Here is a 26870-nt window from a genome sequence, read left to right as displayed (position 1 = left end):
GCATACCTACTAATGATAATATAAATAAATAAAAAATCTGTGTTTACTGCACAAGACGTAATGCGACAGAATTACATCCGTAAAAATTTCACGCGCCTAAAGAAGTTTCAGTTCAAAAATATAATTATGGATTGCATTTTATTATAATGGGTTACTCATTTAAACGAACAGTGAGTATCAAAAACTAAAACAGAAGTCTCATGTATTAAAAAAAATGACAATTTTAACTTTATTTACCCATTTTAACGCAACATTATGACCCACTTACTGGAAGTCAATACTTAAACGAAATGGGAGCATCCACACTTGTACTATGTAGTAGTATTGATATCTTAACTAAAAATTAAACTCTCGTTTCTCCTACATATTCCACCTCCCTTATTAACTACTCGTAAAATATCTATAAGTATAAAACAGTTATAATCTCACCAATGTATTAAATATTTCTAGTATAAAATTCAAGTATCTACTGATACTTGTTTACTAAATAAAAGCAGATTATATTTCTATTGATGAGGAGAAATACGTATTTTAAACTCTAGGCCGGTCGTTATGGTGAGTGTGACCTAGATATTATAGCATATAAAAATAAAATCATAACGTTCTATACAATTTGAACAATTTAACTATTTAAATGACCAGACGCGCAAAAACTAGTAGGTAATGTTTATTTTATTACCATTATATATTTTTTAAAGGAATTTATGTTCATTTTACGTACTAAGAATTTAAATTACGTTTTTTATGCTACTCCGTTGCGCGATCACTACGTCAATGTAATTATTCATCTTTTTTAAATTATTGCGCTATTTTGGTTTAATATATTCATTAAATAGCATTTTACATTACTGTTAATTTTTATACTATTTTACTTTGAATTAGTAGTAGCTCTTAATTTTTTTATTTCGATCCATAACATAATTTCGACAGAAAATCCCCAAATTATTTTATACATAGGTAATATTTATACAGGTGGAGCTTCCCGACGTATGAGAGTTCAACGTAATGTCAAACACCTATCTATATCAGAAATAATTTTGCATCTAAATATAAACCGTGCATAAGAATTCACAACACAGCGCGCGAGACAGTGAGATAGCGCGACTCTGTTTTCTTGCCAATTGCTGTGACATTGTATCTATTGACACGGGCAGCGACTCGTTCCACGACTATTTTCAGATTGTAAAGGGACACGTGTTTCGTCAGGCGCATGTCGTAGCAAAGGTCCCTCTGATTCATAACGGACCCTTGTGAATGGTATCGCTCTGTGGAGAGTCACGAGGGCCGGAGCCACGCCGTGGCCGCAGACGCGCGAGGTACATATCGCCTCACCGCCCGCCCGCAATTTCGCGTAAAATTGGCAGCCCACGGCGGACGGGCGGGCGGCGGCGGTGCGGAGCGTCGCTCCCGAAATAGTGTTCGGGTGCGGTCGGACGCAGTCGGGCCCGTCGCCGCAGTCGCCGTGTGGCCGCGCGCGCGCTCCCGCGTCGCGTCCCATCGCTCTATGTGCCGCGCTGACGTAGCGAGAGGAGAGTGAGCTGCGCCTCTCCACGGTGTGCGTATTTCGGTCGCGAGGAGGCCCCGGGCCGCGTAGGGCACTCTGCCCGCGCGCTGGCCGCCGTGCTCTGGTGGTGTGTGGCGCTGCTGCGGCTGGCCGCGCTCTGCGCGCCTCCCCCCGGCCCGCCCTCTACCGCCCGCGCCGCGGAAGATGCGCCTCAGGCGCCCGCCTGCTTGGCTTGCGCGAGCGCACCTCCCAACACCACCGTTGTTGCCACTACGCCGTTGCCGCCTACGGCTCATATACCTGCATATACTGGTGAGTTCCTTCTGCCTACGCGCGTCGCCCATCGGTACTAATATAACTAACTAGGGCGAGCTTATTCCTTAACTGAACCTTTGACAGGTGAGTATTTGGCGTCCACCTCGAGTAATACTAGGTTAATAAGATTCATACAAAGAAATTATATCAAAAAAATACTCCACATAGCATCAAGTGACGATGAAGACGAAAAACCATCAAAAGTGGAAACCACTAGAGATTATATAGAACTCTAATGTGTATGAAAGTTATAGCATCAATGACATGGTTTACAATGTATATCAACGTAATTGATAAAACATGTCAATTCAAACAAACAAACAAACAAAAATCATTTATTCATATAGGTAACATACTGGTACGGTACTCTTATGAACATCAAAAAAAAGAAATATTCATTAAATGATTCTAATTTTATATTTACATTAATATAATCAACAAAATGTAGGCGTACATTAATTAAGCAATGGATAATTACATCGTTTAGAGCCCTTAAGTAGCTCCCAAATACAAAACATCCTGTCAAAAAGATTTGACAAACGACTGTAACTAAACGGAATCCACGTAAAACCCTACCTTTTAAAGTCTAACTCAAAGTTATTTTTGATAGAGCCCTTGTGAATTCACAAATAGGAGGTTACAAATTCAACATATGATAAGGCTTTAGAAGGAATCTAAAGGAAAACTGAACTCGGGCTAATATGGTCATACTCATAATAATAATAATAGGCCATCTAAAATCTTTGAATTTCCTTTCTTTAATCTCAGCGGAATGTTAAGGCATACATAGTATATTACATAGGTCACAGAAACTTATACGGGGCGATAACTCGAGCACGATAATGTTTGATAACAAACAACAATTTTATACAATGTTCTTGTTGATGACTGCAATAGCAAAGACTGTTTTTAAAGTAACTTTTGGTGATGTATACTTACAAGCAAATACTTAAATCAAATCACTTTCATGTCAAAGATAATAACTTTTTTAACTTTAACATATGACATCAAATATCTAGTAGGTATACTCATATTTTTATTTTTATTTAATTATTATAGTTAACCACATCGTACATAGTACTAAATCTTCGGTATTTGTTACGAACTATTTTATCAAAAATTTGTGACAATTAAGGCAGACATAAATTATACAAAAACACAATTAAAATATATGAAAGTTAAAATAAATTTCCAGAAATGTTTGTTAAGCACAAAAAATAAAAATCATGTTACCAGCAAAACAGCGGATTATTAATTATTTATTAATATGTTCTAATTTCTAAAACAACATATATTATTAAAAACTACAAAGAAAATATTACGTTACAAAATTTACACGCACAGTTCAATTATATTGGAACATAAGACTTAAAAACAATCAATGCACTAAACTATAGACAAAACAGCAAAATTAAACATACAAATGTATACTTAAATTAATAAATGTTTAAATGCTTAGTACTAGCCATTTCGCACCGAAATATGATCTATATTAATTGACATCTTTGCTAGTGTGTGCTCAATGTCAAGGAGATTCGTGTTAATGTTGAGATAAATTACGTATACCTAGCTCTATGACCGCGGCTAAATTGAAATAATAAAACAAGTAAACGTGACATACTATATGTACAATAAAAAGGCAGTGTCTCTAAATATGTTTAAATTGAAACAATATAAAATACATTATGAATATATAGACGATGAATCCTCACAAAGTCTGCAAATTTCTCCATTTTGGGAGTCGTCCCTAATCTTGAAGGGTAGCGGGGAGAGGTTTGTTATGGCGGCGATAGGAAGCACCCAGTGGCACGTGTAAGAGCGGCCTTGAGACAGGAGGTCGTCGAACGCGGCGCGCCGATTCCGCAGACGCAGCCCGCCACAGCCCGCGGCGCCTGCGGACTGCGAACCCCCGACCCACGGCCTACGGCCCAACGTGAAAACCAACCTGACACTCCCTCTGCCTCACAGAAAAAACCTGCCAAAATTTAATCCCCACTCGTGCGTAAATCGATAGGAATGTTATTTTCCTAAACGCCCGGTGTTGTTTAGAGATTTTATGTGTTCTTAATTAATATTCGCTGTTTTTAAATATTTAAATTGTATTGAGCCTTTAAACTTGGTAATATTTTATACTGTATTGTATGACGTGGATCTATGATAATCTTTTTACAGATTCTATAGAGACTTCGAAATATTCCAATTATGTATAACATATAGCAATTTTATAACAAAAACAATAAAAATAAGACCAAGTATGATTAGTTGTAAAAGTGTTGCGTATAACAATATTTAAGATAACTTAAAAAACATTATCACATTTGCATTGTTCAATGCAAATTAAGTGTATCATTTTGTCTTATGTTTTGCAGTTGGCAGTTTCAGGAGCGGCTTAGTAAGGTTCTATCAGACTCGGCAAAAAAAATTCTACATTATCTCCGCCTTATTTTTGTTTCACGTTAAATGTCTACAAATTTTTAGCAAGCAAAATATGGCTTATCGATATTAAATTTACAACCAATGAATGCTTAAAAAATATCGCAGTCCTTTCACAATTACAAAACTTTACGACGTTATTTAAACTGTACGTGTACTGTATGTAACAACAGCATCACCTACTTATACGAAGAAGTGATAAAGGATGAGGGTGAGACATCTAAGAGGAGGGGGAAGTAGGTCGCGAGGACAACGACCCATCTCGGCCTTTAACAAGCTAGCTTGCTATAGCTTTTCTACCCCCTGTGACGAATCTTTAGCAGAAACCTTTAAAATGAATACTCAAGGATAAACATTTTCGTACCTTATTAATTCAATGGCTCAATGATATACGCGATGGGCTTGAATTTCGTCGAAATAAATAATTTTGCCTTGCAAAGTTTACTATATCGAATCATTACAATACAATAATGACCAACCAGGTTTCTTAGATTATAAAGGAGGAAATAACACAATTTTTAAAAGATTCAACCAACATAACAAACACATGCGTCATTCGAATAACCTACGTAACTCCTAACGTTAAGAAAATTTTGTTATCGTAGCTTATTGAGTTCTCCTAAATAATTTTACATGGACTTCCTGAGTTAGCTATGTACTGCAATCATTAGAAGAAAAAAATTCCAACTAGAAGTCTTATGACCTTAGGAAAACAGTTGCTGGAAGCTATTCCATTCACGATAACTGATAACTGCTCAATCTAATAAACTATCGTAAAATAATATCAACCAAGTTTTTACTTTATACCTTTTGCCTTTTTTACTAGAATTGCTAGCGTTTGGCCGATAAAGATATACATAGTTAAATATATCTAGTTAGTGTAATAACATAAGTTTTATTACGCCATTACAGCGACCTACATAACATACATTCCAAGCTAATTGTTATCACTTTAATTTGTTATACACCATACAGTAAAACTTTACAAAGCCATAAATTTTAAGAAAAACACTTTTTAACGGATTATAGTTATGTATTATTGTATTTAAACTTATAATTATTTGTACATAATTTTAAATTTAAACCGACGTTTCGCATGCTTTACAGCGTGCGTGGTCACGGTGACTGAAGACAAAGGTGTTAAATGTCAAAAAGTATTACAGCTGCAGAAAATGTTGTGTTATCTGTATTTATTTCCCCGGAGTTGGTATCGACTATTAGTCTATGATTAGAGAAACAGATCTTATCATCTATTAGTATTTCCAAGTCTCTAACTAAATTCACTTCTTGTATCGTTAATTGTTGTATCTCTTAATTTATAACAAAATTGTATTTTCTTATGTTTGCGAGTAAAAGTAATTTTACTACATTTTCCAATATTTAAGGTGTGTGTGTGTATATATATATATAAAAGTGGGCTACTTTTAATATCGCTCATTTTAATTTCAAAAATTTTGGTTATCTTTATAGCAGTTATTATATATAAATTAACAAAACAAAATATAATACTGCATTTGTGATAATAACAATAAAATGAATGTATATTATAGAGTACTTACTCATTTTCTTTCACTATTTTTTCGTGACTTTCTTCATTAATAAATGCACTTTGTTTATTAATATTTAAAACACTTTGTACACAAATTATACGAGTACAGATATTCACTGTTGTACATAGATGAGAAATACCTGTACACCTATATACTTTCTCACAAACAACTGATTACGGTAGTTTTCCAATACAACCAATGCCACCTAAAGGCGAGTTGCTGAGCTAAAGAGACAAGCGTGATATTTTAAAAAGTCATGAAAAGTTCTGGTATTTATCGATAGATGGAAAAACTAAAAAGTATCACCGCTGTGCCGGTCGGAGTGGGGGTGTTAGGTTTTTTCGTTACGGAATTTCTGGATTCGGTCCCCACGCTGCTATTGCATAGCTTAAACAACTGCTGGAGCTCACGAAGTTAGCTGGAATGAAACGATTTTACTCGAGAAATGTGATCAGTTTCAGAAGAAATATTGCGATATAATTGGAGCCAATTTTTCGCTCCAATTTCTTAATGTATATCATCTGATTCTCCCTCTATTGATGGAGACGTGGTCTATTCGCCAGCTTTGCAAAGAAATTATAAAAAAATTTGGCGTGCTCGAATGTGACCTTACGGAAGTATATACAGCGATGCTACTGTTTCATACAATTCCTGTTACTTCCGCGGCAGCAGAAAGATCTTTCAGTAAACTGAAGATTATAAAAAATTATTTAAGAAACAGTATTCGACAAGATCGCCTGCGACATTTATCGTTAATTGCAATAGAAAATGAGGCGGCATCAAACTTGGATTTGAGTGAAATTATAGACGAATTCGCAAAAATTAAAGCGCGCAAGAGATTGTGAATTGGGCGGGGAATTCTGTTAAAAATCGTTTTTTCCATTAATTAATCTCATCTGTATAATAAATATTCTATATTGTCATGTGCGTCGTTGTTTATTTATTCCCTTTTTCTTCTATTAAACACATGGAGATTCTAATAGAGACGACGTATGGATTTTTTTTTTACTTGGGGAAATGCATTGCGCATACCCTTCCGCGGCGCGACTGCTTGGTGCAGAAGGATTATGTGGGACTCTCCATTGTGCATACCCACTAAAACCCCAAGGTGCCACCAACAATCGCCTTATGCGGGATGCGGTAACAGCAGAGCTTACGACCGCTTACGACGTATGGATTTAGCCTACTAGGGATAAGTTCACTTACTGTTTTCTATTCTTATTCTTATCAATAATTTTGTAAGGTCAATATTAGTTCAAACTGCGCGGAAAGAGGGGAGGAGGAGGGCCCGATTCTTTCCCTATGCACCAGGGCCCTTGTCCCCCTAGCTACGCCACTGCCACGAACATAGGCTCCACCATCTAGTGAATGTCGAGGCTATTCATTTCTTTGACATCACGGGCCTAGTGAGAAGACTGAAATGAACAATGGTTTTGAACTAGTAAGTTAGCGTTAGTTACGTGAGTCTTAAGTGCTAAACAGTGAGTGAAAAAATAGAACACAAGATCAATCTTCCCTTTGGTAGAGAATTAAATATCATTTTTAGCAAATAAGGTTACTCTTAAATTAGTTATTAGTAATTTAGGCTAGATCGTAATACTCCATGATTTAATAGTAAAGACACATGTATAAAGAATTACACTATATTTATTTACTCTTATGATGTCTGAAGTGTTTTCAAAAAACGTAGAAGCCGATTATAATTTTAATTACTAAAAATAAATCTTTCGCAATCTAAAATTGATTGATCTACATTTGAAGAAAACAATATTAATGTTTTACCAAAACGAAAGTGGTAATCATTTTCATTATAACACATTAAAGGTCATTTTGAGAATCTATATCTGTATTTAAAAGACAAAGTCAATAAAATCAATTACAATTAGGTGGCTCAAGACGATTCACATTTTTATAACACAATATTATTTATCCTAATTGTTAATTAGGATAAATAATGAAATGAATAATGAATTAAGATAAAAATATAAATAGAGGATCTAAATTACATTTAATTATAAGATTTTTAAGCATGAAAATTACTGTGTATTGACAGAATTTACGGTTTTTTGTTGGAATGAAGTAAAACTGTTATAGCGCGATTATTGAAAATGATTATCATCTTGGACCTTTACTTAATGATATTATAATATCAAGGTGTACTGGGTAGTGGACAGTGAAATGGGTACTCGAGTAGCTTCTCCCGCGGCCGCGTCAGCGTACAAGCCAGAAATAAACCGCGAAACACGACGAAAACAATTGAAACCGAGCTTGCGCCCTCATACACGCACAAAAATTACACGAAAAATATCCCAGAGCTATATATTATAATTACAACGGTGTATCTCGCAAAATCAAACAAAATAGTCTTGTTTATGAACATACATTTTCAAAGAATGCCCTTTTTATTGCAATATAACATTGCTAATTCAGTCGTTTTAATTCCAATGTTGTTTTGTAAATAGTTATTTACTATAGTACACTCCCAAAAAGGTGTGCGAAAATAGTCACACTAAAAAACCAGAACGTTGTTCAATTTTAAAACGAATTGTTCGTAAGTGTTTTGAATAAATAAAGAAGAAAGAATGAAAAAATCATTTATTAATTTAGGTAACTTAATGTACACTTATGTACGTCAAAATAATACATTAAACGCTTCCAATTTTACATTTACTGCCAGTTCTCAAATCTCTCAGATTTTTCAAAAAGTTTTTTCTTTTACACAACTTTTAAAATTTAGTGAAATAATTTGTTTCACTCATATAAAGTTCCAATACATCTGATAATAAAAATTTGAGATGAAATCATTTTCCGAATGTTATATTATTTAAAAATAGCTATTAAAAAAACTGTGCATATGCAGTATGCAAAGTGTGATGATAACAATGTAGTCGGTTGTCGTCGTACGCGCAGGATTTCGTTGCGCGAACGCTGCCGTTGGAAATAAACGCAGTTATTCTTACATTTACCCGCCCCCTATTACGAAGCGACGATCGAAATACAAACAATTATAGGCACACTATTAAATGTGTATTGTGCGGTTAATAGTATGCGAAAATGAAAAATAAAAATATTTGATAATATTTTAGGGAATCTTTTTTTATCCCCTTTTATAGGTCTTTAAGTTGGTATGGTTCAAATGCATGCCTACCTATACATTTCCATAAATATTCATGGCAGATTAAAAGAACTCGCTTATAACAATACGCCACTATATTTAAATATGTCAAAGAACTCTTTAACTGTAACTAGTTCGTAGTTAACATAAAGTAGGTAAAGCTCATAATGACGATGCGTGTCTATGAAGGGATTACCCTGTACGGCTTACGCAACAGCTGTGACCTCTTTTGTTCAACAAAGGAGTTTTTAATGTTGATATTTTCGTGGCATCTGAAGCTATAATCATTTTGTCAGACATTTTAATTAGTCTTAAACATGTACTTTTGTACATCTAGTATTGTTGTATTGATTTAAATTTAACTTTAAATAATCAACCCCTTATGCATAAACTGTGATTAGTTGATGTATATATATTTCGTCTGTACTGTAAATATTGTATTAACACTGTTACAAAACAGATGATTAAGGTAAAATGGCGATTAGACTGATTTAGTTTGTATAAATAATAGGATCAGATTTGAAGGGTTATTTAATAATAATATTAAACATTTTGTTTACATCACAAACCGGGAAAACAAAATAAAGGAAGAAGTAGGCATTCCAGTTAGAACTGAGAAGGTGACGAGACTCTTAACTCGTCTGTTATTCTACCGAACAACATAGTCGTAAAAACGCAACTTACATTTAAATCGCAATCTCTTGTAATGTATTTCTGAAATTTTCTTGGGATACAATAAAATGATTACAGACAATAACAATTTTCCGCTGTGTGGGTACTGGGTACCTACAAGTACTCGTACCTTACGAGTACGAGAATCTCAAACTGCCGCAGCGCGCGGTTCCATGTTACTTATTTATAGCAAGCCGAGCAAGCGTACATCGGCAGCACTCGACGTTGACAAACAACCCTAATATTAACATCATCTACCACACAGTCCTTCTGTAAGCTGGCAGGAAAACATTCTAAATGCAATAAAAAAAGTATTTTTTAGTACCTTCATTTTATATTTTAGTACCTTACCAAAACTGACCAAAATTCATGTGTTGCAATATAAACGTTCTGCAATTTCGCCTTCTTTACCTACTAATACGATCGTCATTGAAATAAATATAGATCAGTCAACGAAATATAAGGTTTACGATTATTACTATTACTTTTACAATATATCTATATTGTACAATCGTTGTGTTATCTAAGAAATCAGTGAAGCGTCTAGCTTACAAAAAACTATATCAACTGGGTTACGAGGCGGGTGAAATTATACCTTCAATAAGCAATATTCCTCAAACTTTTGAATCAACACAGAATATTTATTATAGAAAAGTTTTGTTCAAAATGTAGTAAAGTTTGTAACAGATTTAATTTATACGACGGTGTCCTAACATCTTTGTACTAATTCGAGGACACGAGCAAATATAGGCTGCGAACAATGTCTCCTTGAAGGAAAGGCACAAGTGATCACGGCTGTTATTGAACTATCCTAAATTTTACCTAAGAGTTAGGTTTTGGTGCGTCTTCGTCTGCGTTGAAAATTGTATAGTGAATAATTGAATACGTAAAGCAAGTCGGCGAAAAATGAGTTGGATTTTACGTAGACCATTTTAGCTAGCTTATCATTTTAATGATAATACTTACTAAAACATGTCATGAATTTAATGTACTTTTCTGTAGCTGAAACCTACAAGAGAGTAATTTTTTGCCTTAGAGTTAAAGCAGTCTCCGTCACATTGGTGTTAATATACGTAATCACAAAATAAATATATTATTTTCTATTGCATTAGTAATAGTTATGTAAAAATAGAAATTGAGGAAATAAATATGTATTCAGATTTAAAGAGATGAGAATAATGTATTATTTTTATGAATAAGATTTCTTTAAATATTAAACAAATTGAATTACATACTTCCAAAAAAATCCCCAATGATAACGTAAACGTAACGGAATTCGTTAATGGCGCCTGCATTCTTCTCATTCATCTCTATGGCAAATTCAATTTTTTACGTTTCTGTTGCAGAGCCCTATTAAGCGCATGCGACAATCCTAGGCGACAATCTTACATTTTATTCAAAATTTAAGAAAGGAAATAAAGTAAATATAAAACAGTTTTACTAATAAATTTCTCGTTTTATTTGAACTGAAACATATTCCATAATCAAAATAAGTTTTTAATGTTCGTAGTTGTTTTTTTTGTTCGTAGTTGTTACCAGTAAATGCTTGTTTTATAACTTAAAAAGATTATTCTAGGTAAAATGTGTCTTATCTATACAAACATTTTTTAATATTTGAATACCACTAGGACGGACAGGCAAATAGGCAGCCTAGGTCGCAACTGCCTACGCTCACCTTCCTAATTACACTCCGTCTAGACGTCGCAGCGATCCTCCCCTCACACCCTCTCACCCTCTGACCACCCTATATCATCATTTAATAAAGATAACACCGCGATATTTTATTAAATTGGTTCTAGTCCACCCACAAGTCACCAAGAAACTAATCGAAAGGATGATGAATTTGGAACCAACTATTTCTTATAATGTAGCGATATCCAAGAAAAGAGACCTACATCGTAAATCTACGTGTTTTTTAAGAAAATAAATAATAATACGATTATTCATTTGAATATATATTATTGAGAGGAGTAATAAAAATACAGTATGACCTCTAAATCTTAATATTTAAATGGTATAACACAAATTGTTATGGATATATGTTTTTACATACATCCATAACATTTTTATGTACGCGTAAATCCTCTTCAAATTTTGTAAAAAGTTCCGTTTGCTTGTGCAAATCTTGGAAATAAACTTTCGAGTTATAATCTCTTTTTGCCTTGGGGAACCTTGAAGGAATCAATAAACTATTCGAAAAAAAATTAATTAAGTAATCTGTATATCATATTTTAGTTTCAAATTCATGTATGTAAAAAACGATTTTCACACTTGATGTTACAAACTGTAAATATTCACTTGTATCAAGACTGCAGTCAGAATATTTTATTTGTTTTAAATCGGATCATTGACGTAGATGTATCAATATAATATTACGCCACGATATATGCATAATCGCAAGGACAAATCTTTAGTTTTAATTTTTTTTATTATTATTGATTACTTGACATAAGATGTCATATGGAACATGGTGTAATGGTTGCAGCTCCTTTCAAACGTTGTGTAAAACAAAAACTTGAAAGAGTGGCGGAGAGTTTATTGCCGGTTCTTCTCTTCCGTTCTACGACCTTGATTTGAGAACTGGCAGTAAATGTAAAATTAAAAGAATTTCATATTCATTTATGTTTTTGAAGTTCATAATTTTACACTGAGTTACCTATATGAATAAATCATTTTGAATTTGAATTTGATTTGCAACAGACACGGTGAAATGTCTTATTAGGTGGACATTGTGTAAATTAACAAGCAAAGTCTAAAGAGACTTTGCATACCTGAGAAGACAGGTATGGGCACGCATCATGAGCAAGATGACCACGTGGTCAGGTAACGCCAGCTGGAGAAGTTATTTTGGTGATCGGTGGCAGGCCCCGGCAGACCGACACCAGACGTCGCCGCCGCCCCCGCGCTCTTCTAACTACTAAAAATAACCGCGCTGTGCATTCTTGGGCGAACAATGTCGAATTTTTGTTAAGTATGTGCGTCCGTGCAGAGTGTTTTGGCCCTAGGGCGACCCTTGACCGCTCTGCTTTACTTACATCTGGGTCAACTGAAATGTACTTACTCGTGTTTTTAAAGAGCAGGGGAACGACTGAACGAGGAGGTAATCGTGAAACAGCATGCGTCCTTTCACTCAAGCTACGAACTTGAAATTCCAGTTTGAATTTCTGTTTGCTATACATAATTCATATCAGAAAAGAAATATTATAGAGGAAGAGAATTAAATTTAACATGTCAATTTTTTTTTTTTTTTATAGAACAGGGGGCAAACGGGCAGGAGGCTCACCTGATGTTAAGTGATACCGCCGCCCATGGACACCCTCAATGCCAGAGGGCTCGCGAGTGCGTTGCCGGCCTTTTAAGAATTGGTACGCTCTTTTCTTGAAGGACCCTCGAAGTCGAATTGGTTCGGAAATACTTCAGTTGGCAGCTGGTTCCACAGAGTGGTGGTGCGCGGCAAAAACTGCCTGGAAAATGACCTTAATATCAAATATACACATGAAAACATTTGCTGTCCCGTTGACACACTCTCGTGTATGACGTGGTTTGGTTTTTACAGGTTCTCAAAGGAAAATTTTATTACTCCCACCTATAAATATTGAGAACTTTATAAATAACATCAACTAAAGATAGAATGTCGGCATACTCATATAGTAATTAATTGTTCTCGACATAACCTACAAGAAAAAAACTCTTTGTAAATTTCACTTGTTACTTCAAAACTTTATAACGTTTTGAATAATTATATTAGCTTTTATAAATATATCAGATTTGAATTGAGATATTAACAGTGTTCCGTTTAGGTCTTTTTCAATTACAGTGGATAACTAGGAGCACGTGTCTTGACTCTTCCTTATTTTAGCCGTCACCTCCCAGAGGTCGTTTCAGTTTAATAGTATAAACACGTGTGATCCTATTTGTATTGTAACAGAAGTATGCATGATCTTTAAATAAAATTAGTATTGTAGGTAGGGCATCGAGCCCGGGTTTACCCGGGCCGTAAAAACCCGGGTTTTCCCGGTTCTGAGGATTACAAGAAAAACCGGGTTTCAATTTTTAAAACTCGGGTTTTCGGGTTTTTCGGGTTTTTTTTTATACTTTTGTTTTTGTTGTTTATTAAGTTTAAATCACTTTGAATGCAATAATAAGTAAATTGAATAAAAATTCGCTTTGATAAATTATTATTTATGACACAAAAAGTAGCTTCCTTGCTACGTTCCTACCCATAAACAAGACATGCAAGTTAAATGCGCGTCCATCTCAGGACATGAGAGGGGTGAACTGTGGAGCAGTTGAGAGGGGAGGGTGTATCGTTGCGCGGGTGATGAATACCGGCGCCATTTGAGACTGATGCCAACCCAAGTTTGCAGGTTATGGTGTCTCATATGGCTGCAGTTGATGGAATTTCTCTTAGAACGTTCTCAAAATCACAAGATTTAAAGTACCTTTCTGAAAAGACCGGCAACAAATTACCAACTACTGCTGATACCGTTCGCCACATAATTCTCAAAGACTTTGATAAAAGGAAGCTAGAAATAATAAACGAGATAAAAATTATACTGTCAGATGAAAAGAAGTTTTCGATATCATTCGATGAATGGACATCTATGAAAAATAGAAGATATATAGGGATCACTTTACATTCACCAAATTTTGCAAGGGATAGCAGTTTTCGAAATCTAGGTCTCATACGCATTCACGGGTCCATGAATGCTTACAATTGATTGAGGCCAAAAGATCGAAATGCTCGAAAAAACCGGTCTACCCGGGTTTTGATTACTCTTAGACCCGAAAACCCGGGTTTTCAGAATTGAACCGAGTTTCGATGCCCTAATTGTAGGTGAATACTCAAAACTCTTACAGTGAACGAATGTTGAATTTTTGGCTTAACATAATAATACTTAATATTGAAATAACGTCAAATTACTATAAATGTACTTCTAGAAATCGCCTTCCTTAGAAGGCCGATGGCCGGACACCTCTCAAAAAATTTCTCTGTAAAAACATTGTAGTCCAGTCAATTTAGACTAAAAACAGTGGTCAAGTAAGAAAAATTCCCGGACAGCGAAATATTGGTGATGAGCAAGGGTGTACATTTATATTGTTTTAAAAATCCCCATCGACTATGTGTGCTACAAAAGTTCTTCGGGGTCAAAGGTCAAAATTTAGATTATTCTCGAAAATTGTAAGTTTTATCAAAAAGAACTTCAAACCTAAGTTAAAATTCTCTACAAAAATGATTTTAATGATAATTTTTTTCTAAGAAATTTTAAAGGGTTTAAAATGTAGACACCGTTCCTTATTTAATATATAATATCCTCCTAATTTGAGTAAATTAATTTTCAACAAATTGTATTCATTTATCCGAGCGTATATTGTATTAAGTTTTTCATACATACGTCTATTGTCTATGGTTTCCTTAACGATAACTATTTGATCTACTGTATCATTCGTGCTATGGCCTTAGATTTCGGAAGTAGAACAGAAACGATAGTTGGTTATAGATTGTGTGAAGGTTTGTCTGATCGTTCCAGGGTGGTGGTGGGCGGGCGCATGTATCGGCGGCGCAGTTTTGCTGTGCGCCGCAGGTGCGCTGGCAGTTCCGCTGCTGCGCCGGCGTCTCGCTGGAAACACATCTATCACAGCCAACCCCGTAAGTACTCTACGGTTATGTATACAATATCTTATGTATGTTACCAACAACATACCGAGATAATTGTTGCGGTTTTAAAATAACCTGCTGTCTAAATGTAAATTGAATTAAATTGCGTTAGATGTAAGATTACCTTCTTACTTGCCTCTGGAAAGTTTATTCGGTTTGTGCATGCGATTCTATCCCAACGAGAAAGGCTTTAGTCTTAGAAGATTCATACTTTCCGTATGTCAAAAACGTATTAAATTATGTCACACCGTAGCCAAAGTTTACGCTTGGTCATCTCTGTTACTCTTAGATTTTCGAAGTTAAATTCTATCCATTATAGAAGCTATTCAATTAATAAATAGTAACGGTACGTGCAAACACTTAATACTAATGTCTTTATTAAATATTTATTTTAACAGTTTGTATATATTTATAATAAAAACTTGCTACATATATTATAAAATAATTAAGTATTGCACGTAATTGTGGGAAAAATCACATGTTTACGTGTTTTTTTTCTAGTCTTTTCCACAATTTAACAAAGGTAAAAGCAAAGAAGCTCGCAACTATAACAAAAACGTTTTATAAAGGCTATATTGACACGTGACATTTTTTACATCACCTTTTAAACTTTTTGACTGAACATCGATCTGACTGGAGATTACCGAAATTAATTTGGTAATTGGTAATTTATAATGTCAAAAACTACGATATAGGAAACCCCGATTGCGTAGAAGTCGTAAATCATGAAACATGAAATATAGAAACAGGATACATTTAAAAAAGCGTTGATGACGAATTGTGCTGAATTTTCAGTGATAAGCGCATGAGTCATTATTTAATTTATATATATCTATACCAGTTTTAAATCATTAATCTCACGTTTTAGTTGCAAATAGCGTTAAGCGCTTTTTCATAATGAAAAGGAATAACCAAAGTAAAAATCAAGTATTTTTAACTACATCTTAGGTTTTTGTTTGTTACGTTTAAATCTTAACTCCCGAGTACAGCTCAATCATTGAGCAATGCCAACCGTCTCGTCTCACGAGCCGACAAAACGCGTCATCGCTTACTATTACATTATTATAGGTGCGCATACATAAACGCGCCGGTAGCAATCGAGCTTTATTCACTCGTGTGCTACCCCATATGTACACATATGCTACACTCACTGTCGTCTAGTACCACGCACACTAGTAGATCCGTCGTATCATCTCCGCTTCCAATTGAGCACACCAATACAAGCAGACGGCGTGTACGTGTGGAGGTGCTCGTAAGACGAGGTCGATGCGAGTGTGTGCGGCGACATCGGGGCAGCCGGTGCACCCGCGTCGCCCGCCCGTTCGCCCCGCTACGCGACTGCGAACACCGCGCCGCGCCGCGGTCGCGTCCGCGTCATTGAACAACAAGACTTGCTCGATGGCAGCCGTATTACTGCCAATATGAAAAAAAGAGTTCATAGAAACTCTGTTACAAAATTCGCGATAGTGGATATTACATGTTATCTTTGTTTTACAAATTATTTATTTTTATAGTGTTATTACATTCAAAAACGATATATTATTTATTAGTGAATGTTAGTTAATTATTGTAAAGTGCTTTAAGGGTGTTGTAATCTCCGTGTATTGCCCTGTGATTGTTTTGTTTAAAATATTCTAAGGTCTTACAAGATAAGTTGTAATGTGTGTGGTAGTGTTGCAACCAGCGAGCAAGTTAAACATGATAGTGTAATCGATTCGTTTACAAGTGACTCGAGGGTCATAGAAGTTGAAATATACACAGTCCTGCCATCGATAGGAAACACGGCATTGTGGACAGCACTGACTCAAATAGTAAGTTTATAGCACGTAACCTATACATCCGATGTAGACAAAACAATCTAAAAGTTAAATCTTTGTCGTGTTTGTTATTGGTCATCCTGAGTAAACAGAGCTAACTTAACCAAAGTGTAAGGAATCAAAACGTATTCTAAATCATTAAAAGAATATAGAAAGCAAAGAGAGAATAGTGTTTGTAGTGTAGCGAGTGAGGCCCGAGTCCGATCGCAGTGGAACGGCCGCGAGACGGCGGGAGCGTGCCAAGTGATAAGAGCCGCGGCGATAGCGACGTCACGCCCAGACGTTGTTTGTGTGAATTTAAATAAATTTTCATGACAGACAGTTCCGTAATCACCTCTTGCGATAGTCGTGACATGCCAACTCGATAATATCAGTTGTATTAATAATTCGATATAATCTAAAATTTCGGTTTCCAATATAACCTACATACCTATGTAATTAAAAAAAAACTGTTTAAAACTGTTCCTAATCACTTTAATCTATAACATATTAAAAGGTACATATTATGTCGGAAGAAAAAAGTAATTTCTACACAAAAACACGTTCGGTCTACTACGTTTTCGTAACTAGGTAATTTATATTTCTAACACAAGTCAAATTAACAACGCAGTCTTCACACACCAGCTTTCTTTCTCCCTTATTTAAAGCTTTGTCATAAATACGGAGGTAAAAACTTACTATGCTCTACATATAAACGTATCCACGAGTTTTTATTTCTTTAGCCCAGTTTTATACAAATGAACGTTCTGCTTATCTTTAGTAGGCAATTAAGATTATTTCATACATTGATCTGGTAGTAGCAATATCAAACCTTAATAACAACATTCAAAAGCAGGGCAAAAATGCGCAAATATTCTTATTTGTTTTAAAGAAAAACAAAATGATGTTATCGCTAAAATCCACATAATGCATACAAACAATGACGCACTTAAAAATATGCACTTTGTAAGTATTGGTCTCGTAATTTGGATAACAGCAACTTATTTCTATAAATTATCATTATTTTATACATACCAATTGCTTCGTATTTTTCCGGATACCTCGCACCACATAGGTGCGCTGCTCGATCATCTGGAGGCTATTAATGAAAGTGGCAATGTCGGAAACTTCAATACTTTACATCCAACTATATATTGAAGGTGAAAAGAAACCTAATTGCCCCGATTTTTATTTTTTACAAATTTTATTCTCGAAACATGATTTTCGCTGTAGGCTTACTTCGCGCCATAACTGTAAGAACAAGAATGATGAAGACTAAAGCGATTTGTAAAACAAATATATCGCTATCCTCATAATTACATTAGATGTATATATATATATTACTTCGACACATTTTGCGAATATAGAAATTATAATTTAACCATTAAAAAATAATCCACTGCACTCCAATGCAAATGCAAAAAATGTAAACAATTTGACAGGATACGCAAGAGTACTTTAGTTACTTTATCAATTAGGTACCTATATCTACGTACCTTTTATTCCAATTTTCTTCAATCAAAGAGCACGTGTAAATAATCGTCAATTTGTGTGCTGTTTATTTTGTTATTGTCTGGCTTTGTTTTTGTAATTTTCATTGAGGTCTATTAAGGATATCATGTATTTCGATATAACCACTATTTAATGTAAAAAGACTATCGTAATATTATTTACTTCTAATGCTTATTGTAAGTTTAAACTTTTCTTTGAACTCAAATACGCAAACGTATTACGAGTCGAAGCATGATAATATAATAATAATAATATACCCGAAGTTTATAAGATAAACAGAATCACTTCTGGCTTATATCTTTGTTTTTCTTCTAAAAGTCGAAACATTATTTCTCGTAAAATAGTTTTCTTAATTGTTTGTGTTTTCTGACTATTTATGCATTCCCATAAACTTAAGAAACATTTTCTTTTCATCATATTTACAAAATTTAGCTATATGCCGTTGACTTAAAAATCCAATAATAATGCAGTGGCGCCATCTATGGGTCTTAACCGCACATACGTTTCTTTGAGAATATTTTTTTCTTACGTGTCGTCTATTTATGTGACATACAGGTTTCGGTACCATATTTGCACAAGTATAAATTACACATTGAAAGAAATCTATTGGTTCATAACCATGAATTGAACGTACAGTACGTACGTGATAGACGCACGCTTAAACAAACACTGATTACAAAACTTGAAATCATTGAAAGTATTTTTTTATATGTAAATAGATAATTTAATTGTTAATATTAATTAGTAAGAATACACGAATTGGAATAGAATTAACAACATATTAATTAGTCAACAAGGGGCTCTTTATGTATTACGTAAGCGGATTTAGTACAATTTATCCCCCTTCCTCCTGTCAGCAAAAGTAAGTAAAGTTCTCAAAAATAAAAGTTACAGGAATTCTCGAAAATACATTTCGTTTTCAAGCATAGACAACGTGTGGGTAATATGTGTAAAAAAGTAAATAATTACAGATGACGAAAAGAAAATCAAAGAAAGTCAAAAGTGTTTACGTAATATTTGAACGGCTCCTAAATAAAGAAGAGACCACAAAAATACACCTAAGAGCCATATTGTAATTATTTATACCAATTAGCTAATTAATTAACAGTGAATATATGAATGCACAAAATAACATTTTTCCCCCTTTTATCAATAGCTTTAAATTTTCGACGTCATCGTACAATTTAGACCCAAATCTAAAACTTAATATAACTTGCATATGATTTCAAGGTCTATTAAACTAGTATTCTGGAAATTTACATTTTGTCACAATTTAATTCTAATTTTACCTACCTGCGTAAAAATGTCACTGGACATCATAAAGGCAAGACTATGTTACTAATAGGCCCTGTCCGAAACCCATGCAAGTAAACCTTATTCGAAAGGAGTTTAAAAAACATAATAGATATTGACGCAGACGCTGAAAAAATGCTATTAGAAAACTCCATTTTTTGCAGCCATTATACATTATTTATACCGTGCGTGTATTTGTTAGTAGGAATGTTTTTTATTTAATATGTGTCTTATAAAGTGTAAGTTCAAGCTTACATAGGACCACATAAGTGAGAGCAGTGTGTTGTGATTTACAGATGCTCTCGGTACAAGTGCCGGGGTGCGCGGGCATGGAGCGGTTGGGCGCGCCGGGGGGGACGCGTCTTCGTCACGAACTCAGGCACCATCATTCTTCATTGTAAGTATAGCTTAGTAGTGCTAAGGTCATTACGCTTCAATCCGATTTATGATGGCCTAGTAGAGGTGCTTATGCATTGGCACCAGAATTTTATATCAGCACTGTGACTCTTTCCCCCACCTCTTTTTGAAATCATTTTTCCAAATAGCATATGTGGTCTTTGTGGTCCCTTAAAAAGTATTTGCTATTCTTAATCCTATATATATCACAGTATACCAGAAAACTGAAATAGTTTTCTTGTTTGTCAGATTTGCAAAGTAAGACTGAGAAAAAAACCAGTCGAACGAAAACGTTATTTGAAGAGGCTGCTTTAACGTATAGAGACTTAAGATTGAATTTTATAGAAATGTTTTACAATAGTGTCTACAAAATAGTAAGCTATGTCTGACTTTTATCTTGCCTTACTATAGTAATATGTATTATAAAAAGGAATATATAATCGTTGTATAAGCGTATAAAAATCTGTATTTGATTAGATTATGAATGTAAGTGTACGTATCTAATAATTTGAAAGAAGTAATTAAAAAAACTAAGTAAAGTAAAACAGTATTACAAAAATATGTAAACCTGCTAAAATATGCCTGACTTATAGCGAGTGAAGCTGCGGGGCATTGCTACTATAATATAAAAACAAGTCCTCTGACGCGTCATAATCTCGAAAAAAAAATTATTGCTTTTTTCCCCATTATGACCTAGAATTATTTAGGTAAGTACCTAAATCAATTTTTTACGTTTACCGGTCACGGTTGCTTCTGCGAGTCCGTGGCGAGTCGGCAGTCTTTAACTTTACTAGTCCTTTTCGCAAAATTTAAGAAATTATCATTAGTTTTATATCCCACAAGATTCCACATGCAAGCAAAGTCTAAATATATTTAATTCATGTAACTTTTGAACACTTATAAAAGTAGAATGACTCGAAAATAAGTCTAGCTTTGTACTCGATACAATAGCACAATATTGACTGGGGCATCACGATCAAATGAACCGTTGAATGGCCACTCAAAGCAGATCAATCCCCTTGATCTTCATCCCCCAATGCCGAAAACAAAAGTGAATACCGATTAACAAACCCCCTTTCAAACGATTAACTTAACCCTCTTTCAGCGTTCGTATAATGATACATTGAAACCAAAGAAATAGCGTAAATAATGTAGCAATAATTCCTTATATCATATGGTTATACATACTATTGATCCGATTAGATTATTTTTCTGTAAGAAGTGTTCAAGTAGAAGTTTGTGTTTTGTAGATGTACATAATACAAGAAAACTCCAGCGGACTCATATTTTGTATCTGTCTGTGATATTCTACTGTGGTCATTTGTTTTTTTTAACTGGCTGGTAAGTGATCAGCCTTCTGATCCTGACACACGCAATCGATTTTTAGGGCCTAAGGCATACCGGTTTCCTCACGATGTACTCAACCTTCTTGTAGTGCCTCTCCACTACTGGAGGTTGGCGGTCAGCTCATCATACTTCTTCTTATTCTTCGTCAAGCGCATCAGTTGCTCCACGCTGGCCACTCCTGTCCATTCTCTAATAGTGCGTCCTTCACCAGTTTTAAATGCTCATATAGACAGAAAGTCACATTGGTTCAAATCTCAAACAGATGACCTCAGGGATAAGAGTCGATCGCTGAAGCCACCAGGTTTATAAAAGAAGAAGCAATTCTTATTTTTTCACATGCGATGAAACTATGTTCAATTCGCGCGTGATTAAACGTAGGGTTTGTAAGAAATTTCGTACGATAATGATTACTTTGCAACCACAAAAATAAACTTATAACTTGAGGAAATTACGATATGCTATCAGGACTATAACACGCAGAATTCAAAAACTTTGTTTCCTCTTTATCTTCGGATAAAGTATGCAGCTACTTAGTTAATTTGTTTATAATTATGAGATTATCTAATCTAGTCGAGACGTAGTAGTAGTAGTAGAGTAGTCTACGAAATTTTACAAAACGTATGCGATACGGCTGTATTTAAAGAGGCCACATTCATTCTCTTCTGATGGATTATGTCAATTGTCAGGGCGTCGTCACAAAGGAAACAGTGGAACAGTTTCCACCGGTTTCTGTCTAGCGCCTTTCTTATTACAGTTTTGAGAGCGATGAGTCTTTCACTTTATTCATGTGGATGGTAAACGGCCAAGTTGGTACTCTTTTCGTTGGTCTCTGAGCATTGTATGGCCGAGATATGAGATTTTTCCGGCATATTAGAGGTAGAGGTAGATAGGCATCTGCGGTTATGCAGTATTATAAATTATCATTTATAGAATTATGCGGAGAAATATTTATTTTCGAACTCATCGTTGATTATAATGGTTAGATATAAAGTCATGTTTAGATATAAAGTCATGCATCAAATCATGATATTACTATCATAACGGTTTTGATATATAAATTAAAAGAACTAAATTTGCAATGTCATAGTTTTATAAAAAATAATGTATGATTTATCTACAAGCCACCTCAGTACTCCTATCAAAATCAACACAGACTACAAAAACCTACATGAATATAAATTATTATCGGATTAATTATTCGTAAAGCCCTATGGACCAGGCCTATCTACTAAACAGCTACTTGTATCAAGTTAATTGCAGATGTTTTGGGGAAATAGCAAGCCAAAAATATTAATGAAAAACATTGTTCAGTCTAGTTAAAAAAAATTCCATGCGTATTTGGTCAATAGAAATAGGCTTTATTTCTCTAACAATTTTTTTTTACATGACAAACTTAATATTAGCCGTCCTAATTATAGGCTTATTCTAAAAATCTATCTGTAATGCTTTTGAATTTGTTAAACGCGCTAATATTACGAATTTTGGACTTCTTCTAATAACTTGTACACGGCTTTAGAATAAATGTAGTTCTAAACATTTTAAGCACTGGCTCGTTAAGTATTGTTGAGTATATTCCTTAAACTCTAAATAAAATTATATTAACCGCGTTCCAATTTTTTTTATTGAAGTGAAACTTCTTTAGAATCGTTGTGATTTCAAACCGGATGCAACGAAAAAGCGACAGTAAAAAGAGACAGAAACATTAATTCATATGATTTAACGTGGGAGAAAATGAGATAGATAAACTTCTTTCGAATCGTCGTGATTTCAAACCGGATGCAGCGGTAAAGAGAGACAGAAACATCAATTCATCATATGATTTAACGTGGGAGAAAATGAGATAGGAGGCATTATACAGCCTCTATTTACTGCCGCTTTTTTTTTTGATCGAATTTCAAACTTTCGTTGTTTTAGTTTTTGTCAAATTAAAGATTTATATTAAACTTATAAATTAAAATGTATAATTAAAATATACTGTTTTTAAAGAACACACACATTTAGATAGTGGAAAATGATTAATTTATATTTGTTTTTGAAGGTTTCACTTCTACCATGTGTGAATTGCACATATGTTTTTTTCTTCATAGTATAATTAAAATAAACGAATTTCAGGGAATGGGAGAAACAGCAGAGGTTGCAGGCGATGGTTGGTCGTCTGCAAGAGATGGTGGAGCAGGAGACGCGCGCGCGGTCTGCCGCAGCGGCGGAAAGGCTCGGCCTGCCTCCCAGTATACAACTGCCCGACGGCGAGTACGGTCAAGATGCACACCTACAATTACGAGTCCCTTATCAGGTCCGTAAGTACATTTACTATTATAGTTGCTTACTTATAGTTGCACTGTTTACTTATATAAGCGGATATAGTCCATACAAACATGCATGTAGTCAAAAAAATATCCAAAACATATTCAACACTTGCGCGACTATTATTCCGGTTTTGTTACTACCTACATATTTGTTATTTAAATAATAATATGGTACGGCATAATATAGTATAATCCTTTTGACATAATATAATATGGCGGAAAATATATTTCTGTTCTGTAAAAAAAATTCAACTTGAAGACTTCGTTAACTAGTATAAACAGGAAAGTAAGGAAAATGAATACAAAGCTGACCTTTCTTTGTTTAACTTCTCGCAAAACCTACTGAGATTGAAAGGAAACTAAAAATTAAATCTTTTGGTATCAGAAAGCCTCGATGATAACTATGCAGACATATGTAGATATGATTTCTTTTTCCTTCGATATTACGACGAAATATATTCATAGATTTTTTACGATAAGCCGTTCATTGTCCATTTATTTAACTATGGCTCGTGGTGTTCCAGCAAGCCGAGCTGACGAGAAGCAGCTTCCAGCCGCCGCCGAACAAGTGCGTGAGCGACGTGCCCGAATGGGCGGTGGGCGCGGCAGAGCCGGTCGGCGGACGACGCGGGGCGGGCAAGAAAGACGGGCTGCTGCAGAAAGCCACGCGTTGGTGGGTTCGCATGGGTGCACGGCCGGCGTCGCTGCTGCCGTCGGCCGCTCCGCCACCGTGCGTGATGGTGCCGCGTCGCTCCGCGCCGTCGCCGCCGCCCGACGCGTGACGTCGCCGCACCTGTGCACCTCTCTACCATATCACGCTTACATTCCATTATCGGGACGACCAGACTCGCCGGCGGGCGCTCGCGTCCCGGAGTATTATAGACTTGCTAATTTATTTATTTGGGGGCGGCGCCGGGCCGGCCGACGGAGTCCCGCGGCGCCGACGGAGACGACGCCGGGAGAGCGACTAGTCTTCGTACTTTAATCGGTTAGACGTAGGGATGATTGTTTCTGTTGAAATTTTATGAAACGACGAGGTCTCACCGCCCGCCGTTCGTGTCGAAGGTGTGGGAGGTGTGGGAAGCGTAACGTGAAGTGTGCGTCCGTGTTCCTCGCGCTGTCTTTGAGTTTTCTAAAAACTAAGACTGAAATATAATAAAAATATAACACTTTAAAATCTACATTAAATGATAATATTATGTTGTCTTAGATAAAATTAATTAAAATAGAAACAATTAAAATTATATAATATTTAATGAATCTTTGAAATGTAACCTTTGATGATATAGTATATTGTGAAGGTCAGTCAAATGTAAGCTAATCGTCTTGCAATGTACAGTAACGCGTATAAGTAACCTATGTTTATTTCTCTCCAGCAGCTAAACTTTGTTTAAACAACTTTTATATTTATTTGTAACGATAAAGGTGTATAAAATTATAATGCATATCAGTACAGTAACGGCAAGGAATATTACTTTACAAAGCATAGTTGACTATTTTATTGTAAATATTTTGTCTTATTTAATACTAGAATAATGGTGACCGACGTCACAATGGCGGTCACTTCAATTGAGTGTTTGCTACATTCCATATTTATGTTGAATTGTTTCGCAACGTACTGTACTTGCTTCGTTCGTCTGTCCGATGCTCACGTCTGCGTGTCCCTTCGCCACTAATGTACTGACAATAATAACTGATAGTGAGTATTGTTATCAATGCAGATTGCATTAGACGACAATCAGTCATTGTTTAATGATGGTTGAATTAGTTATAAGATCAATGTTTATATGCATGCATGTATTCAAGGAATGAGCAGGAAATTTAATTTAGACTTTTGTTCCTTGTACATGCATGTTAATATAAATATTGTAAAGTATGTATGTATTTATTTGACTGGTGGCCGCAGCGTCGAATTGCAATGCAATTTCATGAAGTGATTTTCATCCAGCTTGCTGGTCCGAATGTTATGTAAGTTTATGGTGCTATGCTTTTTCACAGCAATAGTCAAATGTATTAATGTTAGGTACATTGGAAAAATTATTTAATTTATTGTATGCGTCAAGTGCATATGAACGAAAATTATCCATGATACTCATGGATTCGTTTGACAAAAAAATACCTGAAAAAAATTACAGATAAAAATGTTGCTAATTACTGGCAATACTGGCACCACACACAGACTGAAATTTATTTATTAAAAATTGTTCTTTAGTGTACTGATTACAATGACATTCAACTAATAAATGTCACCTTAAAAAAATTGGCATCCCGAAATGGTCACATTAAGATATGTCACCGAGAAAAAAATTAAAGAAAAATTGTATGCTGCGTGTGAGCAGTATTATTTTTCCAGTTTATGGCTGCTATGACACTGTCAATTTTATAGTGACATATTTGTGATTGGCCTTAATCTATTCGGGACTTGTTTAGTGTGTGGTGGCTAGACTTATTTTCACTAACTAGTTGGTTATTATGAGATACCTACTCTAAATTAAACTGTCAATTTAGATTGTTTACTTATATCTACAAATTAATTGTGTTCCATAATGTAAGTTTAATAATATATTTTGGGTCTTAAGAATTTGTTCATAATATATACACAACATCTTATAGATAGTTGACTGGTGCATAGTGCAATAAATTAATTCTTATGGCCCAAATAAGTCCAATTTAATTAAAATTTATGTTCATAGCTTATTGTAATTGAAAATTTATGAATCTTTGAGCGTGTCTTCGTAATTGTATGTACTGTGTAGATACCTATTTTCATAGTCATAATTTATAAGGCGTGGTAGAAAAAGCAATCCTTGTACAAATGCTATGATAAATTAATATAAAAGTTGTTTAAATTAGTTTGTCAGAATAGTTATTAATCTAGATAACGAACAATATTCCATTTGTCATATATAAATAAGTGAAGCAGAAGCAAATTATTATTAATAAAAATGCATTAAATTATGACCTACCAGTAA

The 26870-nt window shown here is 34.8% G+C and overlaps 1 protein-coding gene across 4 annotated transcripts; it reads left to right on the top strand.

Moving 5' to 3' along the window:
* Nucleotides 1-1540: 1540 nt before the first annotated feature.
* LOC110992179 lies at nucleotides 1541-26870 on the top strand. Of its 4 annotated transcripts, XM_045629150.1 has the most exons (5): nucleotides 1541-1816; nucleotides 15121-15239; nucleotides 20146-20246; nucleotides 23705-23885; nucleotides 24423-24822. In XM_045629150.1, the coding sequence occupies exons 3-5, from the start codon at nucleotides 20146-20148 to the stop codon at nucleotides 24678-24680; spliced, it is 540 nt and encodes a 179-aa protein (XP_045485106.1). In that variant the 5' UTR covers nucleotides 1541-1816; nucleotides 15121-15239; the 3' UTR covers nucleotides 24681-24822. The 4 variants fall into 4 exon arrangements, with proteins under 4 accessions (XP_045485106.1, XP_045485103.1, XP_045485104.1 ...); XM_045629147.1 differs by lacking the exons at nucleotides 1541-1816; nucleotides 15121-15239 and adding an exon at nucleotides 16567-17059 and having other exon boundaries at nucleotides 20129-20246; nucleotides 23705-23889; nucleotides 24423-26870; XM_045629148.1 differs by lacking the exons at nucleotides 1541-1816; nucleotides 15121-15239 and adding an exon at nucleotides 16568-17059 and having other exon boundaries at nucleotides 23705-23889; nucleotides 24423-26870.

This window comes from Pieris rapae, chromosome 8, assembly GCF_905147795.1.
Source record: "Pieris rapae chromosome 8, ilPieRapa1.1, whole genome shotgun sequence".
Taxonomy (NCBI): Eukaryota; Metazoa; Arthropoda; class Insecta; order Lepidoptera; family Pieridae; genus Pieris; species Pieris rapae.
This window is presented reverse-complemented; position numbering and strand designations above follow the sequence as displayed.

Bases quoted from the DNA above. Each gene is read 5' to 3' on its own strand.
- LOC110992179 (XM_045629147.1), top strand. The intron at 20,247-23,704 runs GTAAGTATAGCT...AACGAATTTCAG, and splicing joins AGGCACCATCATTCTTCATT to GGAATGGGAGAAACAGCAGA. The intron at 23,890-24,422 runs GTAAGTACATTT...GTGGTGTTCCAG, and splicing joins ACGAGTCCCTTATCAGGTCC to CAAGCCGAGCTGACGAGAAG.